We start from the raw sequence: 18,268 nt of genomic DNA on the forward strand, positions 1-18,268 counted from the left end.
AGGGTGGGCTGAGCAGGGTCTTCACAGCCGGGGAACAAGGAGACCTGAGGATCTCTAACTCATTACTGCTCCATCGATCCTGTAAAAATGGAAACTTACACAGCCCCCCTGGGGTTGCCCCTCTGCATGCCTGGGCTTCAAGATAATCTATGTAAAGCTTTTATCAGGGATCCTGGCACGTGGGTGGCACGTGATGGATGGTACATTTGTTATTATTGTTATTGTGCTGCGAGCTCTGTGGAGACATCTCAGAAGGCTAGCATAATTCTCTTACCTAAGCACAGGACATCCGGAGCCAGGTGACCCCAGAGCGGGGGCTGTCCTGTGCCTTGTGAGATGTCTGCAGCAGCCTCTCTGGCTGCTTTTGTCCTTTCCCAGTCAGGACAATCTCAAATGTTCCTAGACTTTGTCAGATACCCTGGGGCAGGGAGAGCAGAATCATTTCTGGGCCAGATAAAGAAGGAACTCACCCAGAATCCCGGGATCAACGCCCTCGAGTTCAAGGCAAGCACCCTCCTCTCCAGAAGGCCTGGAGGCTCAGCAGGGAAGGGAGACAAGACAGCTGTGGGAGGGGCCTCTTCAGTGTCTCTCTCACTTTGGGAATCCTGGACAGTGCTCTTCATTCACAAAGCTGGGAATACCATAACTTCCTACTTCCTGTTGACTGTTACTATTTACCAAGTCCTAAGTATTTCAAGAGTAGTCTGGCCTCTTGATGATATCAGTTTCATCAGGTCCATACCCTGTCATCTGCTGAGAAAGTCCCAACCTCAGTCTTGGCACTGCCACCTATCAGCCCTAGAGGAGAATACCTGTCATTACATTCTGCCCACAGACAGCCAGCTAGGCGGGCAAGGCTGGGTGTGTTTATCCTATCCTTTAGTTGACCTTGGGGACAGCCAGGGAGCTCCCTGACCTCAACTGGTCTCCCGTTTCATCGTTCCTCCCTGGGTCTGAAGCTCATTTGGAAGGTCCGGTCAGAAGCTGCAGGCAGGGTGTCCCTGAAGCCCTGAGGAACTGTGGTTACCAAAGCAGGACTTTTCCTGCAGGATTCCCGTGGGCTACCTTGGAGGACTCCCTTTCTCTCTGGCCACTTGCTCTTTGCCCAGAGCTCAGGCTGGTGGCCTGGATGTTGCCTTCCTTGAGATCTCAGGAGCCCTAAGGACTCTTGGCCTTCTCAGGAGGCACAAAGGCAGGCTCCATCTCTGTGGTCTGCCTAAACACCGTACAGGGCCTGGCTGCTCTTACCCTAAATCGGACCTTCCCGTGAGCACTCATCTGCAGATAGAGGCGGTGTGGGCCATTCCAGTTGCCATAAACGATGTCTACTTTGCCGTCACGGTTGAAATCTGCCAGGGCCACACCTCGGCCATGCTGATGAGGGTCGTCTACACCTGGGGAGGAGAGGAAGGGGGTTCAGGGTGCTATCTCTTGCATGTTCCATAAACATTCACCTCCAGCAACAAGAAAAGGTGGCCTTCATACAGTTCCCGTTTTCCCGGGAAGATGGGGGGGGCAGTTAAATCTTTGATGTTCTCACGGGGGCAGAAGGTAGCATGGCCATCCACTCACATGCTACCTGGACTCATCTCAGGGTAGTATGGTTCAGGAGAAGGAGAGTGTGGGCATTCTTGGGGACCAAAACCTTTCCCAGCACTGTCGCAAGGCCACAGAGAGACATTAAGCTCATCACATCCCTCTTTGATGAACTCTCTCAAGGGTTCACCAGTACCTCGGGTCAAGTTCAAGTCTGTGCCTGGGTATCATGGACTCTGGCTTGCTGCGCCCCTTATTTTTTATGTTTTGCTGTCTTCTTGAATTTCTGGGCTCTGATCACCACAGTCCTTCCATTCTTTAAGTGAATCAAGTTCTTCCTACATTCTGGATCTTCTAGTTGGTGTCTCCTCTCTCCTCCCCTGATACTTCCTGGGCTCTAGAAACTTAACTCCTTAAAGAAGCCTTTCATGACCTATGCATACACAGCAGCCCACAAAATAAACCAGGTTTCAGAAAACAAATGTGACGAGAGAGAGAGAGAGAGAGAGAGAGAGAGAGACAGAGAGAGAGGGAGAGGGAGAGAGAGAGAGGGAGAGAGAGAGAGAGAGAGAGAGAGAGAGAGAGAGAGAGAGCGCGCCAGCCCACAGGTAGGATTTCTCTGTGTAGCCCTGGCTATCCTGGAACTCACTCTGTAGACCAGGCTGAAGTCTCAGAGATCCACCTGCCTCTGCCTCTGCCTCTGCCTCCCAAGTGCTGAGATTAAAGGCATGTGCCACCATGGGCCAGCAACATGTTTTCTTTCTTTCTTTTTTCTTTTCTTTTCTTTTTTTTTTCGGAGCTGGGGACTGAACCCAGGGCCTTGCGCTTGCTAGGCAAGCGCTCTACCACTGAGCTAAATCCCCAACCCCATGTTTTATGTTTTCTTGAATATGTAGACTCCAGGTTTAAATTCACATGTGTACATGCATGCACGCACACACACGCACACACACACACAACTTGACATGAAAGTTGAAAGAGGGCTATGAAGGAAGAGGCCTAAAGGTGCTGGGAGAAGAAAGGGACTAAGGAAAGGCAATCGAATATCTGTGCCGTGAAAGCAAAGGGAGGAACTATTCGAAAAGGGAAGTGAGGGAACAGCAGGACAGGTGACAGGAGGCCGGGAGGAGGTGACCAAGACCGAAGCATGATACACGTATGAAGCTGTCACAACAAAACGCATTATTTTCTATGGTAACTAAATGAATTGATAAAAAGAAAAAAATGCAGCCCCCGAAGGAGCCCCTCCCACCCGCTCCCCCTTATCATTCTAATTTTTCCCTTCCTGGTGCTGGTCACAGACTGTGCTCTTCAGGGGTCTCTCTGCTTGGGGTCCTGACTCTCCATCTGCCCCACTCTCTTGAGGTCCGCCCCGTCCCCGTGGCTCCTGTGTGCTGCAGGTCTACCTCTGTGCCTATGGCTGCACGGCAGCGTTCAGTAAGTACTTGCTGACTGAATGAATGAAGAAACATAAATAATTCGACAGCAGGCAAACTGGGGATGCTTGTGACAGCAGAGGAAATACAGCAACCATGACAGAGAAGCCACAGCGGGCCTGTGAGAACAGGAAGTGCCCTGCCCCCAATTTCACCGTCCACTGAGGAACCCGCCTATCTTGGGGAAGAGTGCAGTGGGCACAGCCCTGATATCTCCTCCGACTTGGATCCCCCTTCTTGGATGTAGAGGCAGATCTCTGCTCCTGGCCTAGGCTCAGGGCTAAGCAAAGATCACGCTTCCAAAGGACAAAGAGCTGCAGGTTGTCCCTTGGTTACAGGCTGCAGGCTGCCCTTGGGTACTGAGTAGTAGGCCAATGGAACAGAGGTTGAGAAACAGACATGCTGAGGATGAAGGTCTGGAGAAGGCCGGGGTGGGGGCTCTGAGAACCTTGGAGGTGTTTGCATGGAGAAGGGAGCCCTGGAGCTGAGCTCTGATGGGAGACTCAGTTCAGGAGGACAGCACTGCAGGGACTGGGAGGAGCCTCTGATCCCCAGGGCTGGCATTCCATTAATTCTCTGCAAACTCTCTTGCCTAAGCGTCGGGTCGGTGGCCTTCTGAGCTGGCCCATTTCTCTCCTATCCGTGAGGCACCTTGACAAGGAGCTGGTTCCTCTTCACGGGACTAAGCAGTGCCAGGCTGCATTTCACAGCGGCATCTGTTTGGGTGATGAATGCCCCCTTGACATGTCTTGTTAAACCCCTGCAATCGCTCTGACTTTCAATTACGGGCCTCGCACCTTTCGTCTCCTCCCGCCTGATACCTTTTCCCACTCCAACTTGTTCACTCACCTCTGCTTCCGTCTCCTTCACACCTTATCAAACCCTCCCAGTCTTCTGTGCCACCTCCTCCTCTTCAGCCTGCGATTTCTCAGCAGCAAGGCATATACTGCTGGAGCGTAGCCCGGGTAGGGGTGGGCATAGAGGGCAGGCTACATGACCACACCCCTAATCTGTGGGGTGGGTCGGGGGGCACCAGAGTACCGGGCCAAGGGTGACAGGCAGCCAGCTCAGGTAGGCAGTGTCTCAGCTGGGGTGGGAGGGGAGGGGGAGACACTCTACTTAGGAGAGGAGGGATTGGGTTTGCACTTGGAGCTTAGATGTTGCTGTCTGGAGAGCTGGTGGCTTCAGATCCTCAGTCAGCGCCTGCTCAGGCTCCGAGAAGGAGGTGCACTGAAGCCTTCATTCGTTCTCAGGATTGGAGGAAATGAGGGACGAGGAAGGGGCTGAAGGGCACACACCTCAACCACGACCTTTGATAAAGTGTTCATTCTGCCATCACCCGGGTACCAACAGTGGACAGTACAAGACCCCAGTCCTTGTCGAGCACACAGGCTGGTCATGTAGGCAATGTAGAGGCCCGAATGAGAGGAACATGCCAGGGGCAGAGGAAACACAGAGGAGAAAGAAGGAATGTCTGCCAGGGGGCACAGAGGAGGTCAGACAATGCTTCTCAGAGGTGACACTGAACAGAATGTTGACTGGCATGTGGAAGTTCTACAGAGAAGAGGGAGGGCATTCCAGCAAACAGAACGGCACACGCAAAGGTCCTGAGGCTGATGGGAGATAATCACCAAGGCAGGGATGGGAGTAGAGCTGGAAGCCATGATGGTTTGGGTTGCATTTTATCCTGCTTCTTAGTATGGCTGTTCATGTAGATGTATGTTTCTAGAGTGTTCGTTCCTTTCTTAAATGAGGGGAGGTCTCAGCCTTCCTCAGGTCAGTGTTCCCAGCTCCTAACACTAGCCAGACACTTAGCAAAGCTTCACCACGTGATTGTTGAATTAGCTAGGCGTCATGGTGCACACCTCTAATCCAAGCGCTTGGGAGGCAGAGGCAAGCAGATCTCTGTGAGTTCAAGGCCAGCCTGGTCTACAGAGCAAGTTTCAGGACAGCCAGGGCTTCACAGAGAAACCCTGTATCAAAAAGTCAAAACCAAACCAACCAACCAACCAACCAACCAACCAACCAACCAACCAACCGAACAAGAACCAAACTAATTTAACAATGATGGGCTACTTTGAGGCTCACACCATGAAAAGCAGCCCATGATGGACTCTGCCTGGATGACCAGAAAATCAGAAGCTGGACAGCCCCAAGACCTGGGATAGGGAAATAATCAAGGACCTGATTCCTAGTGATTGATATCCTACTATACTCATAGATTGGTGCCCAGTTCAGTCATCATCAGGGAATCTTATTCTAGTAGCTGATGGGAGCAGATGCAGAGGCCTACAGCCAAACACTGAGGGTGGAGGTAGGGAATGAGCACCTAAATTGGAGATCTTCATCAGATCCCTTCTCTAGGTGCTTAGGAAACCCTTGGAAGAGGGGGAAGGAAGGATTGTGGGAGCCAGAGGGGTCAAGAACACCAGGAGAACATAGCCTACAGAATAAGCAGGGCTCAGAGAGCCTGAGGTGACAACCACGAATCCAGCATTGGCTGCACTATGTCCTCTGCAAATACCTTGTGGTTGGCTTGGTGGTTTTGTGAGATTCCTAAGAGTGGGGGTGGAGGTGTCTCTGACCCCTTTGCCTGCCTTTGGGACCCGTTTCCTCCCACTGGGCAGCCTGAATGTGAGCGTTGGCGGCCAGTCTTACTGTAACTTGTTATGCCGTGTTAGGTTGATATCCCTGGGTCTTTTCTGAAGGGAAACAGAGGAAGTGGATCTGGGAGAGAAGGTAAGTGGTGGTGGGAACTGGAAGGAGTGGAGGGAAGGGAACCGCTGGTGGGATGTATCGTATGAGAGAAACATTAAAAAAAAAAAAGGAATGGTTATTGGATTAAACTGAATGTTTATGATAATCAAGGGAGATTTATCAGAGGGTAAAGGCCTGCTGCCTGTGGAACTGAGTTCGGGCCCCGAGAACCACGAAGTAGAGGGAGAGGGCTAGCTTTTGCAAGTTGTCCTCAGATCTCCACTTGAGTGCCTTAGCATGCACATCTCCACACACATACACACACATCTACACACAGTAAGTTCAATGCAAAAGAAAGATAAAGGGGGAGAGGCCAGGCTGAGGAAGGAGAGCTTCGGGGAGATTTGTGCTAGTAAACAAAAGCAGACCCAGAGGACAGCAGAGAAACCCATAGTCTCCTGGGCCCAGGGACCTCAGGAGCAGAGGGAAGGGTCGCATCTACTCACCGGCACTAGCTGCAGCATCCACGAAGGTACCATTGCCTTGGTTGTGGAAGAGGAAGTTGGGCCCATTCTCATTGTCACAGAAGATATCTGAGGCACTGTTGCTGAGGATGGGGCCCACGCTGACACCCCGGCCCGCTAGAAAAGGTGAATCCACAGTGAGTGCCTGGTGCCCAGGCCAGCCCCACCTAGAGACTGGGCCGCCCAGGCACCAGATAAATTACTTTAAGGAAACAATTCAGAGAAACCTCAGGGATCTGAACTTTGGGATGCTTCCAACCGGGCTAGACCTCAGCTGCCAGTCTCTATAACTCTGATCACACTGAGGCCAGAGGGATGGGACCACTTTGTGACAAAGGCTTCATTCCATGCCCCAGGAACACAGGATGAGGTCATCATGCACACCAGATGAATCACAACATCCCTAAAACCAGCTCTATCTATCCCTGGAGGCAGGGGCAGCTCCCAGGACCCTCAACAGTGCCTCACTTCCCCGTCAAGTCCCAGACACATCTGTCAGAACCTAGGCGTGTGTGTTTGGTTAAGAATCTGAGGAAGTCAGTTCTACCTGCAGGCTCTGACAGGCTGTGGGGTCCAGCTGTAGGCCCAGCGATTATCTGGCTTTGGCTGATGTACTAAGCAGTTTTGTCCATTGATAGTGAGCTGGCAGAAAGGATTATGGTGTATCCATATGGTGGCTCATTCTGCAGCTATAAAAGGACTATGTAGATCCATTTGTATTGACTTGGAGGGACGCCCATGATGGTTAGAGAAGAAAAGAGAAGAAAAGGAAAGAAAGAAAAGAAAAGAGCAAATTGGCAAGTAACTGTTCTATGTGATCTTGCATTTATTTAAAAAAAAAAGAGTGGGAAAACTCTTAGTATTCCAGAATATATATATGTGTGTAAGCTGGTTTGAAACTGGGGAAAGTGAAGAGTAAGGTTAGACTGACTAGCTGGATCAGGAAGAACTGGGGAAACGGAGAGAGATGGTAATGGGCCTTTTCTTGACTGTTTCCTGCTGTTTGGCTTGTAGCAACAAGTCTTGCCTTTGTAACTTGAGAGGGGAAAATCCAATAGAGTATTCACATTAAAAAAAAAAAAAAACAACCCCCACACACAAATCAAGTCAGCTCTACGTTAGGCTTTGAGGACTAACATCAGTTTTGAGCTCCTGATATGCAGAAGTCTAACCTTCGTGCACCCTAAACAAAGCGTCTGCAAGCAGTGATCTCCCTGGAAAAACCACCCCCGTGTAGGAAGCCTCAGCAGCTATGGTCCCTGGATGCTGGGCAACCGTTGAAAGGACCCACAAGGAGCTGGCATGGATTCTTATAAGCTGCTGGAGTATAGACATTTTGTTCCCCATTGAGCGTCAGTTTCTTCTGTTAAATGGGGGCTTTTCTGACTTGCCCTTTCTGTTCCGGTCCTTATAAAAATCAAATCAGTCCTTATAAAAATCAATTGAGAGACAATGATGGCTTACAAGCGTCCAACCAGAGCGAGCAGAAAACGAATTCCCCCCTTAATCACAGTTGGAGGGAATATAAATTAGTACAGCCACAAAGCAGTATGGCGTACCCTCAGAAAAATAAAAATAGAACTACCATATAACATAGCAATTTGGCTGCTGGGCATGCATGCTCCAAAGAAAATGAAGGCAGCAGGTTCTAGAGTTCTGCACTCCTGTGTCCACTACAGCAAAATCCGTGGGTGCTAATATGAAACCACCCTCCATGTTCATCAGAAGACCGAAAAAAGAAAATGTGGTACTTTTCCGCAATGAGATGTTATCCAGCCTGGAGGATAACGTACCAAGGGGAGATGAGACATATACAGGAATCCCTAAGGTGCAGAGTCCGGAGAGCAAGCTACAGAGCAGGACACAGAGTGGAGTTACCAGGGTCTGGTGATGGGGGGAAGATGGGAAGGGAACGGTTAAACAGAGGGGCTAAGTCAGAGAGACTCTTAAATGGTTTGGCGACTGCAGTTAATAATCACGTGCTGTTCTTGCTGTCTATGATAGTGGGTCGTGAGTGACCTCCCTGCAAGTGGAGAGTCACGCATGCTAGTTCCAGCCAGCTACTCCGAAAGGCACACGCATTTCAGAACGTCACGTCGTGTGTGATAAATATGGAGTTTTCGGAAGTCAATTTTTAAAAACCGAGGTGAGATACATGGAGGTTCTCTGACGCCTTCAGCCTTGGCCTGTGGGCCCACTGCTGGGGCTTCTCAGAAACACAAAGACTCAGACCCTGCTGAATCCTGCATTCTGGCAAGACCACCGTGTGCTTTGCATGCCCCCTGAAGGATGAGGCATACTGCTCTAAGGAACGAGCTCTTAATGTCAGGAGGAAACTAAGTAAATGAGAACCCAGCAGAGTCATGTGATAACGGCCAGGCCCATGGCCGCCAACCTCTGGATCAAGTGGAGTGACTGGGCTCATCTGAGAGAAGGGTTCTTGGGTACCTACGGTCCTTCACCCCGAGAGATGCTCCCCGACAAATTATAAGGCTTTTTTCTCAATGTGAAGGTAGCTGGGGCAAGGGCCCCATAATGACTTCACTGCTTACATTATTACTCTTGCTGGACTTCTTGCTAATGCCTTGTAGGCATTTCCTTCCCAGGTACACAGTGTGTCTCAGAAGAGAGTCCAGTCTCACACAAATGAGCAACAGACTCCCCATTACCTCTGAGGATCCTCCTCCCAGGAGGCCTCCCATAACATGAAGGCCACGGAGCAGGGTGATGGCCGGTGGAAAGAATGCTGGCATGTAACCTGGACATCGTCTCTGACTGTTAAAAAAGAGGAGCTAGGGGCAGCTGTCCCTGCCCTGGTTACTGCCAGACTCCAGCCCGGGATAAGGCTTCCAGAGATTCCAGGTGGGACTCAGGACCTGCCACCATGCAACTCAGTCATCCCCTCTCTGTGGCATCCTCCAGTCTCCTCTGCCTCTGGCGCCCAAGCTGTGACACATTCCCTTCATTTTCTACAAAGCAGGTTATTTCCCTTTTGGACAAATTTCTAAATCTTTCTAATTAACTAATTGGGTTGGGTTGAAGCCTTGCACCATTTGTAACCTGTAATTACTAGAAAATTGCCATGGTAACCACACTACTAATTAGCAGCAATTTATTGCCATAGCAACCGGACCATAACAGAGATGTTACCCACAACTCCTTCTTGGCAAGTTGGCCCCACAGTTGGGGAGCAGGTGAGTCCACAGTCAGGGAGCCAGCCTTTTGGGGCTCATTTCCAGAAGCTTTAGGATATGGTCCAAACTGGGGTCTAAGGCAAGGCGGCCAGGTGCTGTGCACCTTGCTGACGCCACAAGATTAACTCTCGAAATCAACAGAAACATCCCGTCATGACTGCTTCCTTCCTCTCCTCCTCTTTGCCGGTCAGATGGGAGTAACAGTATCTCTTCTCCCAGGGCCCGTCTCGGCTTTTCTTCCTGCTTTGTGATATCCACCCTCCCCTGCTCTCCCTAGGCTCAGGGCTACCCAGACAGTGGCTGTTAGGGATATCTTTGTTTAGTCTTGGAGAACGACATCCTAATGAGGTTGACTCCACCCTTTTCAACGAACTCCTTACTGTCTGGAGCCAGCACCTTCCCTCACAGACACACAGCTGGGCCTGCAGGGCTGTACTGGTGGAAGGCCAGACCTCAGGACTGGCGATCCAAGTTTGAGGCGTGTGACCTTGGGCACATCACTTAACCTTTCTAGGCTTCTGTTTTCTCACCTATGAAGTAAGCTGGTAATAATAATAGCTCCTTCCCAGGGGTGTCATAAATATTAAGTGGAATGAATTTTGGAAGGTACCTTGGAAAATGTCAGGTGCCACACAGTCATTAGCCGGGACTATTTACCACCTGCCGAGTGAATAATATCACTTTATTTTTGCCCAGCTCTTCAAGCTTCAAAGGCCCCTTTGTTATGCTGTGGGCTTTGAATGTTTATCTCTGTCCCCATCCTTCCCAAGGACACGTGTCCACTCTGACAAGTCTGTCTGAGAAGTTAGGGGTTCCAGGGGGGAATGACCCTCTTTGGTCCCCACTTCCTCTGGCCACATGTCAGGCTTCCTTGCTTGTCCATTGTTTCCCCAATCCCTATGGGGAAGCCGTGGCTATTCTCAGTACCTGCATCTCTAGACCTCCGATCCCTGATGCTCTGACAGTGGTCTCAAGTGTGATTCTGGTGCAAGGAGTCTACCTCCCAGCTCTCAGGAATTAGATGGGGAGGGAAGGGAGAGGCTATGGGTGGAGCCCACACTCTGAACTGCTCCACCTGACCCGAGAATGAAGCGGCCCACTGAGATCAGGTTCCTAGGAAGGGCCTCTGAGTTTTGTGCAGGGCCATTGCCTCTCTCTGGTTTTGGGACCTTGGGAAGGTGTCCTCTGGGTATCAGTCCTCTGCACTGCAAAATGCAGGGGGTGGGGTGTCGAGAAGGCCCTTAAGATTTTACTTTTCAACACGTTGAAACAGTTGGAACGTGTTGGAGGCAGTTTCCTGCCCCACATCTTGTCGGTCCTCATCAAACGGTTATGGGACCCGTGACACTCTCCTGTGGGAATCTTGTAGAAAACACGGTTCTTGTAGACACCAAGGCCCATAGGCTGCCAAGAGCATCCAAGATATTATAAAGGAGTTTGTCTAAGATGCTGGAAAATGCATGAGGCAGAGGGATGGGAGGTGTGAGTTGGAGAAGGGGCAACAGGTAGGGCAGTATCGGGGTCTCCCTCTCTAAGTTTGTTTCCTGAAGAATTCTAAATTAAGGTGCTGATGCTGTGTTGGTGCTGGGTGAGCCTGCTGATGCCAGGCAAGGCTGGATTGTGAGGCTGTGTGGGTGCCAGAGCTGTTAGACAAGGACACCCACACTCAGGACTCTCTTTTCCTAGAAGGTTTCCAACCTGTCACCGGAGGCAGGAGGAAGAAGGGCCCTTCGTCCCGTGTCCACCCTGCAGCAAGGAGTCAAGCAGAAGCTATGTGAGGTCAGAACAGGCAAATGACTGGAAGAAAGAGCCTGGCGGCTCTGTTCTGTGTGCTGGGCACAGGTGAACTCATCTCACATTAAGTGTCCTGACACCTGGAGGTGTGTCTCGTCACCACCTCGACTTCTTAGCCGAGAAATACGTTTATCACATGCAGCATGTTTTTGGAGAATGCATATGCTATGAAATGGCTAAAATGAGCTAATTAACATATGCATGATCTCACATATTTATTATTTAAATTTTGCGAACACATAGAATCTATCTTCTTGGCTTGGTGCAAGAACACAAAAGACTGTTATTAACTGTGGTCACTGTAGTGTTCAGTGGAACTCCTGAACACACTTGTCCAGTGTAACGAAAGCATTGTTTATTTTGGCAAATGCATCTTCAATGCCCCCCCCCCCAGTTCCCTTTATTTTCCAGGCAAAGAAACCCGAGGCCTTCAGAGGAGCAGTCACGGTTGTGAGGTGTTAGGGTACCAGCTCAAACCTGCACGCTGTCCCCTCAGCTTGCTCCTCTTAACACCTTAGCTCAGGTCCCCTCTCAACAGGGAGGAGACCGTACTGCCACCTTGGGGTAAAGCCACTAGCTTCATCTCTTTACAGTCTCTTGAGACTGCTGGGGAAAATTCGTGTAAAAAAGCAAAGTGTTAGCCTATCAAACATCTACTCGCTTCAGAACCACGACAGACCACTGTGACAATCACCAAATGCACCTGACACCCCTGGGAAATGGTTCTTGCGAATCCTGAACTTTGGGAACCCCTCTGGGGACCCTCCCAGGGTTTCTGAACCTGGCGGAGGTACCCGTCATCCGGCCTCTCTGGTTCTAGCTCCTAGAGTGGGCTGAGCTACTGCTAGATGGCGACACCCACCTGGGAGCCTGGGAGGCTCCTCAGCCCCCACCCGGCAGACACCAGCCATGCTACTGATGGCTGTGCCAGAAGGGCTCAGCTGGGCTTTGGGCCTCTCCGTCTCTTCCAATAATGACTTCCTATAAATCAGATCTGCCCTCCACTTTGTTCCACACTGCTCCCAGCCAACAGCAGAACTCTCCACCCAACATCATAAATCCACCTCCATTTTCTTTCCAAATTCCCTTAAAGGCTTCTTTAATCACCACCTTGCAGCCTGGGCAGATGCTCCCTCAAAGGGTGAGGGCTCAGTGCAGAGAGGTCCCGGGGAAAGGGTCGAGCCTGGGGGAGGCCATGGGAAGAGGGAAGGATGACAGAAAGCTGGACTCCATTTAGGGAAGGAAGAAAGATGCCTCCATGGTGTCCTAGGGGGGAGACAGAGACTCCATGACAGGTGGGCTGGCCCTCTCAGCTCCATCCTTGATGTCCCAGGAGATGCCCAGCAGGGGACCCTGGTGCCACTCTGTCAGAGCCACAGGGCCAGGCCATGGACTAGGTATCCCCCGTGATATTCTCTGAAACACTGAAGGTAGAATCTGTGCCGGGAGAGGTCACTGTCTTCTAGGGCTGTCCACACGAGCTGGCACGGTCCAGGCAGGGTCTGCAAATGGCAGCCTGCTTCCTTTAGCTTCTCTGTTAGTTGGCTGGGTCAAGGTGCCTGGAGATATGCCACAGGACTACTGCTCTCTTTCTCTCCTATGCCAAACCCTCTGAAGGATGGAACTCACTTCTCACGGTTCCCACACATCTCAGCTCCCAGCATTGCCTGGCTCCCAGAGGTCTCTGGTAGTTGAAGAGGCCTTGGAGTGTTCAGGGAGACACAGCAAGGGACAGCAGGCTCTAGTGCCCAGGTGGGACTAGCAGCTCAGGTTCTGATGCCCTCCAGGGGCCCAGTCCCCTGAGAGCAGGCATTTCAGCCACTAGATGGCACTGTGACCCAGCACAGTGGCAATGGATGCCAGAATCAATAGTGTCTGGAGAGATATCCCCTCCCCCGTTCTGCACATCTAACAACTTGTGCATGGTTTGCGTGCCATTGCCTCCCCCCCAGCCCCTGCCACCGAAGCCTGCTGTCCTGAGCACCCCAGGCCAGACAGCTGCTTTGGCCTGACAACCTGGGTACACAGTTCAGGGCTGTCTGCCAATGCATACCCAGAGGGTGAGAGGCCTTCCCTTTACCAGCTGGGAGTAGCAGGCTCCAGTTGGAGGTCATCAGAAAGGTCAGCTGGTTATGGCTGGTTTAAGCATCAGGAGATAAGCCCCCAAGTGCTGGCTTTCTACAAGTCTCCCAGGTGACCTTGTGCGAGTCCTTTCTGCTCTTTGGACCTATTTTGGACCCTCTTGGTAAATGGGAAGTCCTCCCACACAGTCCTCATGGCTGCCCGGGAAAAACAGAGCCGTGCAGCTTAGCTTCAGAAGCCTCAGTTCCCTGAAGCGCATCTGGCCACTGCTTGCTTCCCTTCAGTCTGCTTAGGCCTTGCTCATCCCTCCTGGCTTCCCAGACCCCTTGCACTGTCCTGGCGACGAACACTGGCCACCTGCCCAGAGTCTCAGCCATCGGGCTGGGCACAGCATAGTGGCCCTTACATTTGGGGTTCATTCCTAGGGCTCAAGGGAGCACTTGGGGGCCATTTTCCAGCCAGATGTCCATGTGTCATTAACCGAGTGACAAGTGGGGGTTGCGGGATAATGTTGGGGGGCTGGGGAAGGCGGGCAGACAGAACAGTAACTTGGTGGGCCAAATTGGTTCTTGCCAGCCAAATAGCTTCTGGAAGTCTGCAGAACTGCTCTTACGTGTCCTCTGGGCATGCCAGCTGCCCCGGCCTCCTCCATCCCTCCACAGAAGCTGCTGCCCCCGCCTTGGGTTGCCCTATCCTTCCGGCACGGCCGGCACAGTTGGCCGGGGCTCCCATCGCATCTCTGCTCCTCAGCTGTCTTTGCTTGTGCCTCCCCCTCTCCCTCCTGGGTTCTGTGCCAGCCCAGCCAGCGTGAACAATGCCCCCTTCATGCTCCAGCCTCCTGAATTCTTCCATTCCGCGTGTAATGCACTCTCCCTGTCCTTGCCTCCCTTCCATCTCTCATTTTCAAGTGTTTCATCCCCCAGCCCACACCCCTCCCTCTCCTGCAAGATCAAGGCACTTAATTGCCAAGCCAGCCCAGTACACAGAACTGGGAGCTTACTCAGAAAAATTGACTGTACCAATCTGGGCTGAAGCACCTCATGTTTATTCCTCTTCCCAGGGAAACATGGTTTATTACTGACACTCAGCCTCTCCGCAGCACGTTTATGCCCAGGGCTCTCAGGCACGTTGATGGGGCTTGAGCCATGCAAACCATTTTATTGTCTAGTCATTCGTCCCCACAAACTTTGTCAGATAGGACAGCATCAATCTCTGTCTTTCATGGAGGTGGCAAGTTGGCTCGGTAAGGGCACCATCAACTCCTAGCAGGCCAGGACAACCTTTCCTGCATGGAACTCAGAGATTTGCTACCAGTCAAGTGTCTGGAGGAAGGGAGATGGCCACATGTCCCCCCACTCCCACCCCTCCCCCACCACTTTCCAATTCCAAACCTTGAGTGCAGGCTGGCGAACGCTTTTGGTAGTGTCCGTGGTATAACTTGGAGCAGATGCATGGGGAAGGCTAGCTAACAGGAGAATTTCTACATCCCCAACTGCAAGGCGGGTGTGAACAAGACCAAGTTGTTATGCACAGGCCTGGCTTCCTGATTTTTGGCACTCAGAACAGGAACTGGATGGCTGTGCCATCAACAGCCTATTGGCAGATTATCAGAGTTTAGTCAGCAGCCCTGCTGGAATTAGAAAAACAGCCTTCCCTAGAAAGAGCTCCTGTCAGAGGCTCTGACAATAGGTCCCTCATCCAGAAAGTTGAGGGGGGAGCGCACCTTCCATAAAAAAGTGCGGGAGAGGGTTTGGAACAAGAACACAATTCTTTGAGCTCAGTTATCCGAGACGGGACCCAGCCGGAGCTTAGGGACTTAGCGCTCAATTCCTGGCCGCTTATGTGTAAGTAAATAATTTCATCTGCTGTTGGGCAATAAAGAAAGCTTTAAATCTCAGCTCCTGTGATCTGTCAGATTTCTCAAACGCAATCTGCTCACTCACCATCACTGGGGTTACAGCAGGGGAGGGGGCAAGAGGTTCCTGGGACAGGATGACATGGCGTTCTTTTCCTTTCACTTTATGCCTGTCCCCACACCCACCAAGCTCATGCTTGCCAGGGATCTCACCTCCCCTTGGAGGGGCAGCATACATGGTGGGAAGGGAAGATGTCTTCCTCCCTGCTCAGGGATTATTAACATTCTCTGTCCTCCTGGTTGCTGATGGATTAGACACAGCTCTGTGGGACCCTGAATCCCAGCCCCAGCCCTTCTACTAGCAGCCTCCATAAACTCGGCATACCTGTGTACTTGCTGACCCCAGCCTCAGCAGCCACGTCCCTGAGTGCTAGGATCCCCCGGGACAGGTCACTGGCCTCAGGGTCCATTTCGATGAGGGCATCAGGCCCCACATCACCATAGGCATAGTTCGCTATGTAGATAGAATATCGTCCGGAGCCCTGAGGAAGAAGGGGAGGAGGAGGGTGAGAAGCCCCATGTTAGTCCTGGCTTCCCCAGAAGTTGTCCCCACCCCAGGGATCACAGCTTTATCAGTGGGCTGAAGTCTGTGCAGCTACAACCCCGAGAGGTGTTCATCACAAAGGCTGCATGCGAATGACGCCCCCCTCCCAAGCCAGACAACAAAGCAGCCCTGCTTGTTCCACCCTGTTCCAGAAGAACACATCTCTCCCTCTCCCCCACAACCACCTTTTTATAGACAATTTTCTAATGTGCCTCCCTCCAGCTGAGCTCGCTCCAGCTGCCAGCCAGGGTAGCTGCTCAATAAATATTTGCTGATTGATTGATCTACCAGTTCCTATTATTCTCCGTCTCTCTCGCTCCCATTCAAGCCCACTCCAGCCAAGATGACAAGCAAATTCCTGAGCCTGCTCCCTCTCCTCCTCTCAGGAAAGGTACACACTCTCAGGGTCTTCTGTCCGCCTTCCACTCCCATCCCATATTACCAAGAGGAGATATTTCACTGTTTTGGCCTTTATAATACTGTCTCTCTCTCTCTCTCTCTCTTTTTCCTTTGAATCTCAGAGAAGCCCTGGGCGCTGGCTTTTCCTTCAGTAGCCATTCTTGGAAGTCCAAACCCGACAGATAAGATTCCTTTATGCCCGTTATTATGATGGTGTTATTTCTCCAGTGGATGCTTCCTTCTTCCCAGGAGATACACACAGTTTCTAAATCTGTTTCCAGCTCTTCCTATTATCTCCTCATCACGTCTGTCCAGAAGGCATTTCTCCAGCTCTCACCGACTACACGGTGTTCCTCGATAAATTTTGAACCCACAGATCCTGTCCTCAGATGGCTTAGAGTCTAGAGTGGAAGGACAGACGGAGTGGAAAGAGAATGAGCTGAGCTTGAGGTAACAAGGGGATGCTGTCATCCTCACTGACTTCTGTCTGCCTTGTTCTCTTATCCTGCGGCATCTCAGTCAGGACGGCCAGGGTCCTCACTCCATACCTTCTTAGGATCATTTTCTCTGGGGCCGGGGGAGTTGATCCAGAGACACTCGAGTGTGGGTGACAGGGAAAGACACTTTGAGTTTCTGGGGGACACAGAGGTGTCAAAACCACCCAAGTGCATGGTGGATGCAAGATGCAGGGTTTCTGGCTGGCAGCCTGGAGGCAGGCACCTCGCTATCCCAACTTTAGGGAAGGTTTTCTAAGAGGGGTCCGAGCCAGCGAAGTGGAGGGGAAGAACCTTCTGGGCAGAGACAGGGAAATGGTGGGTTCTCGGAAAGCATGGCTGGTTTGGTGTCACCAGAAGGTAAGACACGAGGCAGGAAGTGTTAGGGGATGGAGTTGGAGACTGGGAGGCTGTTGCTGAAGACCTCGCTGCCTCTTCTCTTTGGGATAATGAATCTCAACCCGGGTATCAGGGACTTTATAACTCCCACTGCTCAACGTGGCCCCTGGAGAGGCACCCTGATGCCATCTGGGAGCCAGTATTAGAACTAAAGATCCCCAGGGCCCACCTCAGACCTGCTTGCAAGAATCTATATTTTAATAAGACCCCATAGGACACTTAGGCACACTGAAATTTGGGATGCTTTATGACCCATCGGTTTCTCAATAGAGGAAAACTTTGGAAGGTTCTCATTCTTACCCACCCCAGGTGCTGGATGTGTGTGTGTGTGTGTGTGTGTGTGTGTGTGTGTGTGTGTGTGTGTGTGATTAGATGAAGAAGAAAAAAGAGGGCCAAAGGGGAAGGTGCCCCAGGCTGAGCCATCCCTTACTCCACCCCTGCTTAGCAAGCTCATCAGCAAATGGACAATTAAATCCACATGGGCTGAAGTGCACTCTGCCACAAATCGGGAGATTTATATAATTCAGTTATACCCAGATCCTTACTTTAATCCATCAGGGTGACGAAGCAGATAAACACAGACTTATTATAGCCATAGGAGATTGCAGAAACTCACATGTGAACTTGACCACAGTAATTCTAAGGCGGTGAGGCAGTTTCAGGAGGTGTTTCTGGAGCTCCGGGTCTAGAGGAAGGTGCAGAGGTGTTTCCAGATGCGGAGTCTAGAGCTAGCAGAATCACCTGGAGGACTTGTTAAGCACAGACTCTGGGCCCAGTTCCTACAGCTTCTGTTTCAAAGGATCCGGAATGGGCCTGTGGTGTGTGCATCTCTAACGGACTCTCGGGTGCTGCTGAGGCTACAGCTCAGGGGGCACAGTTATTGCCTAGCATGAAGGAGGCCCTCGGTTCAAAGCCCAGTACAACCAAGAAATGGAAGAGGGAAACAGATTCCCAGAGCATGCTGCTGCTGCTGCTGACTAGTGACTCTAGTCCCTGAAAAGCACCGGTCAGAGGCTACTAGCCTAGTCCTGGTCTAGCCTCAGGCCCCGAATCACTCTTTTTTTTTTTTTTTTTTTTTTTTTGGTTCTTTTTTTCGGAGCTGGGGACCGAACCCAGGGCCTTGCGCTTCCTAGGTAAGCGCTCTACCACTGAGCTAAATCCCCCAGCCCCCCGAATCACTCTTTAGCTCTGGGCACATTCATCAAGGTCTGCAGGCTGCCTCCTGCCCGTCCTGAATGGGGACCACCCTGCTTC

At 51.4% G+C, this 18,268-nt stretch overlaps 1 protein-coding gene across 4 annotated transcripts in view; it reads right to left on the bottom strand.

The window, feature by feature from the left end:
• Crtac1 (cartilage acidic protein 1) overlaps positions 1-18,268 on the bottom strand; it is a 141,958-nt gene that overhangs the window by 18,046 nt on the left and 105,644 nt on the right. For all 4 annotated transcript variants that reach the window (XM_006231385.5, XM_017588738.3, NM_134401.2 and 1 more), the window contains exons 5-7: positions 15,504-15,660; positions 6,176-6,310; positions 1,249-1,394 (exon numbers count right to left, since the gene is read on the bottom strand). In XM_006231385.5, coding sequence (XP_006231447.1) covers positions 1,249-1,394; positions 6,176-6,310; positions 15,504-15,660 — 438 coding nt within the window. The remainder of the gene's footprint in view (positions 1-1,248; positions 1,395-6,175; positions 6,311-15,503; positions 15,661-18,268) is intronic.

This window comes from Rattus norvegicus, chromosome 1, assembly GCF_036323735.1.
Source record: "Rattus norvegicus strain BN/NHsdMcwi chromosome 1, GRCr8, whole genome shotgun sequence".
Classification (NCBI taxonomy): Eukaryota; Metazoa; Chordata; class Mammalia; order Rodentia; family Muridae; genus Rattus; species Rattus norvegicus.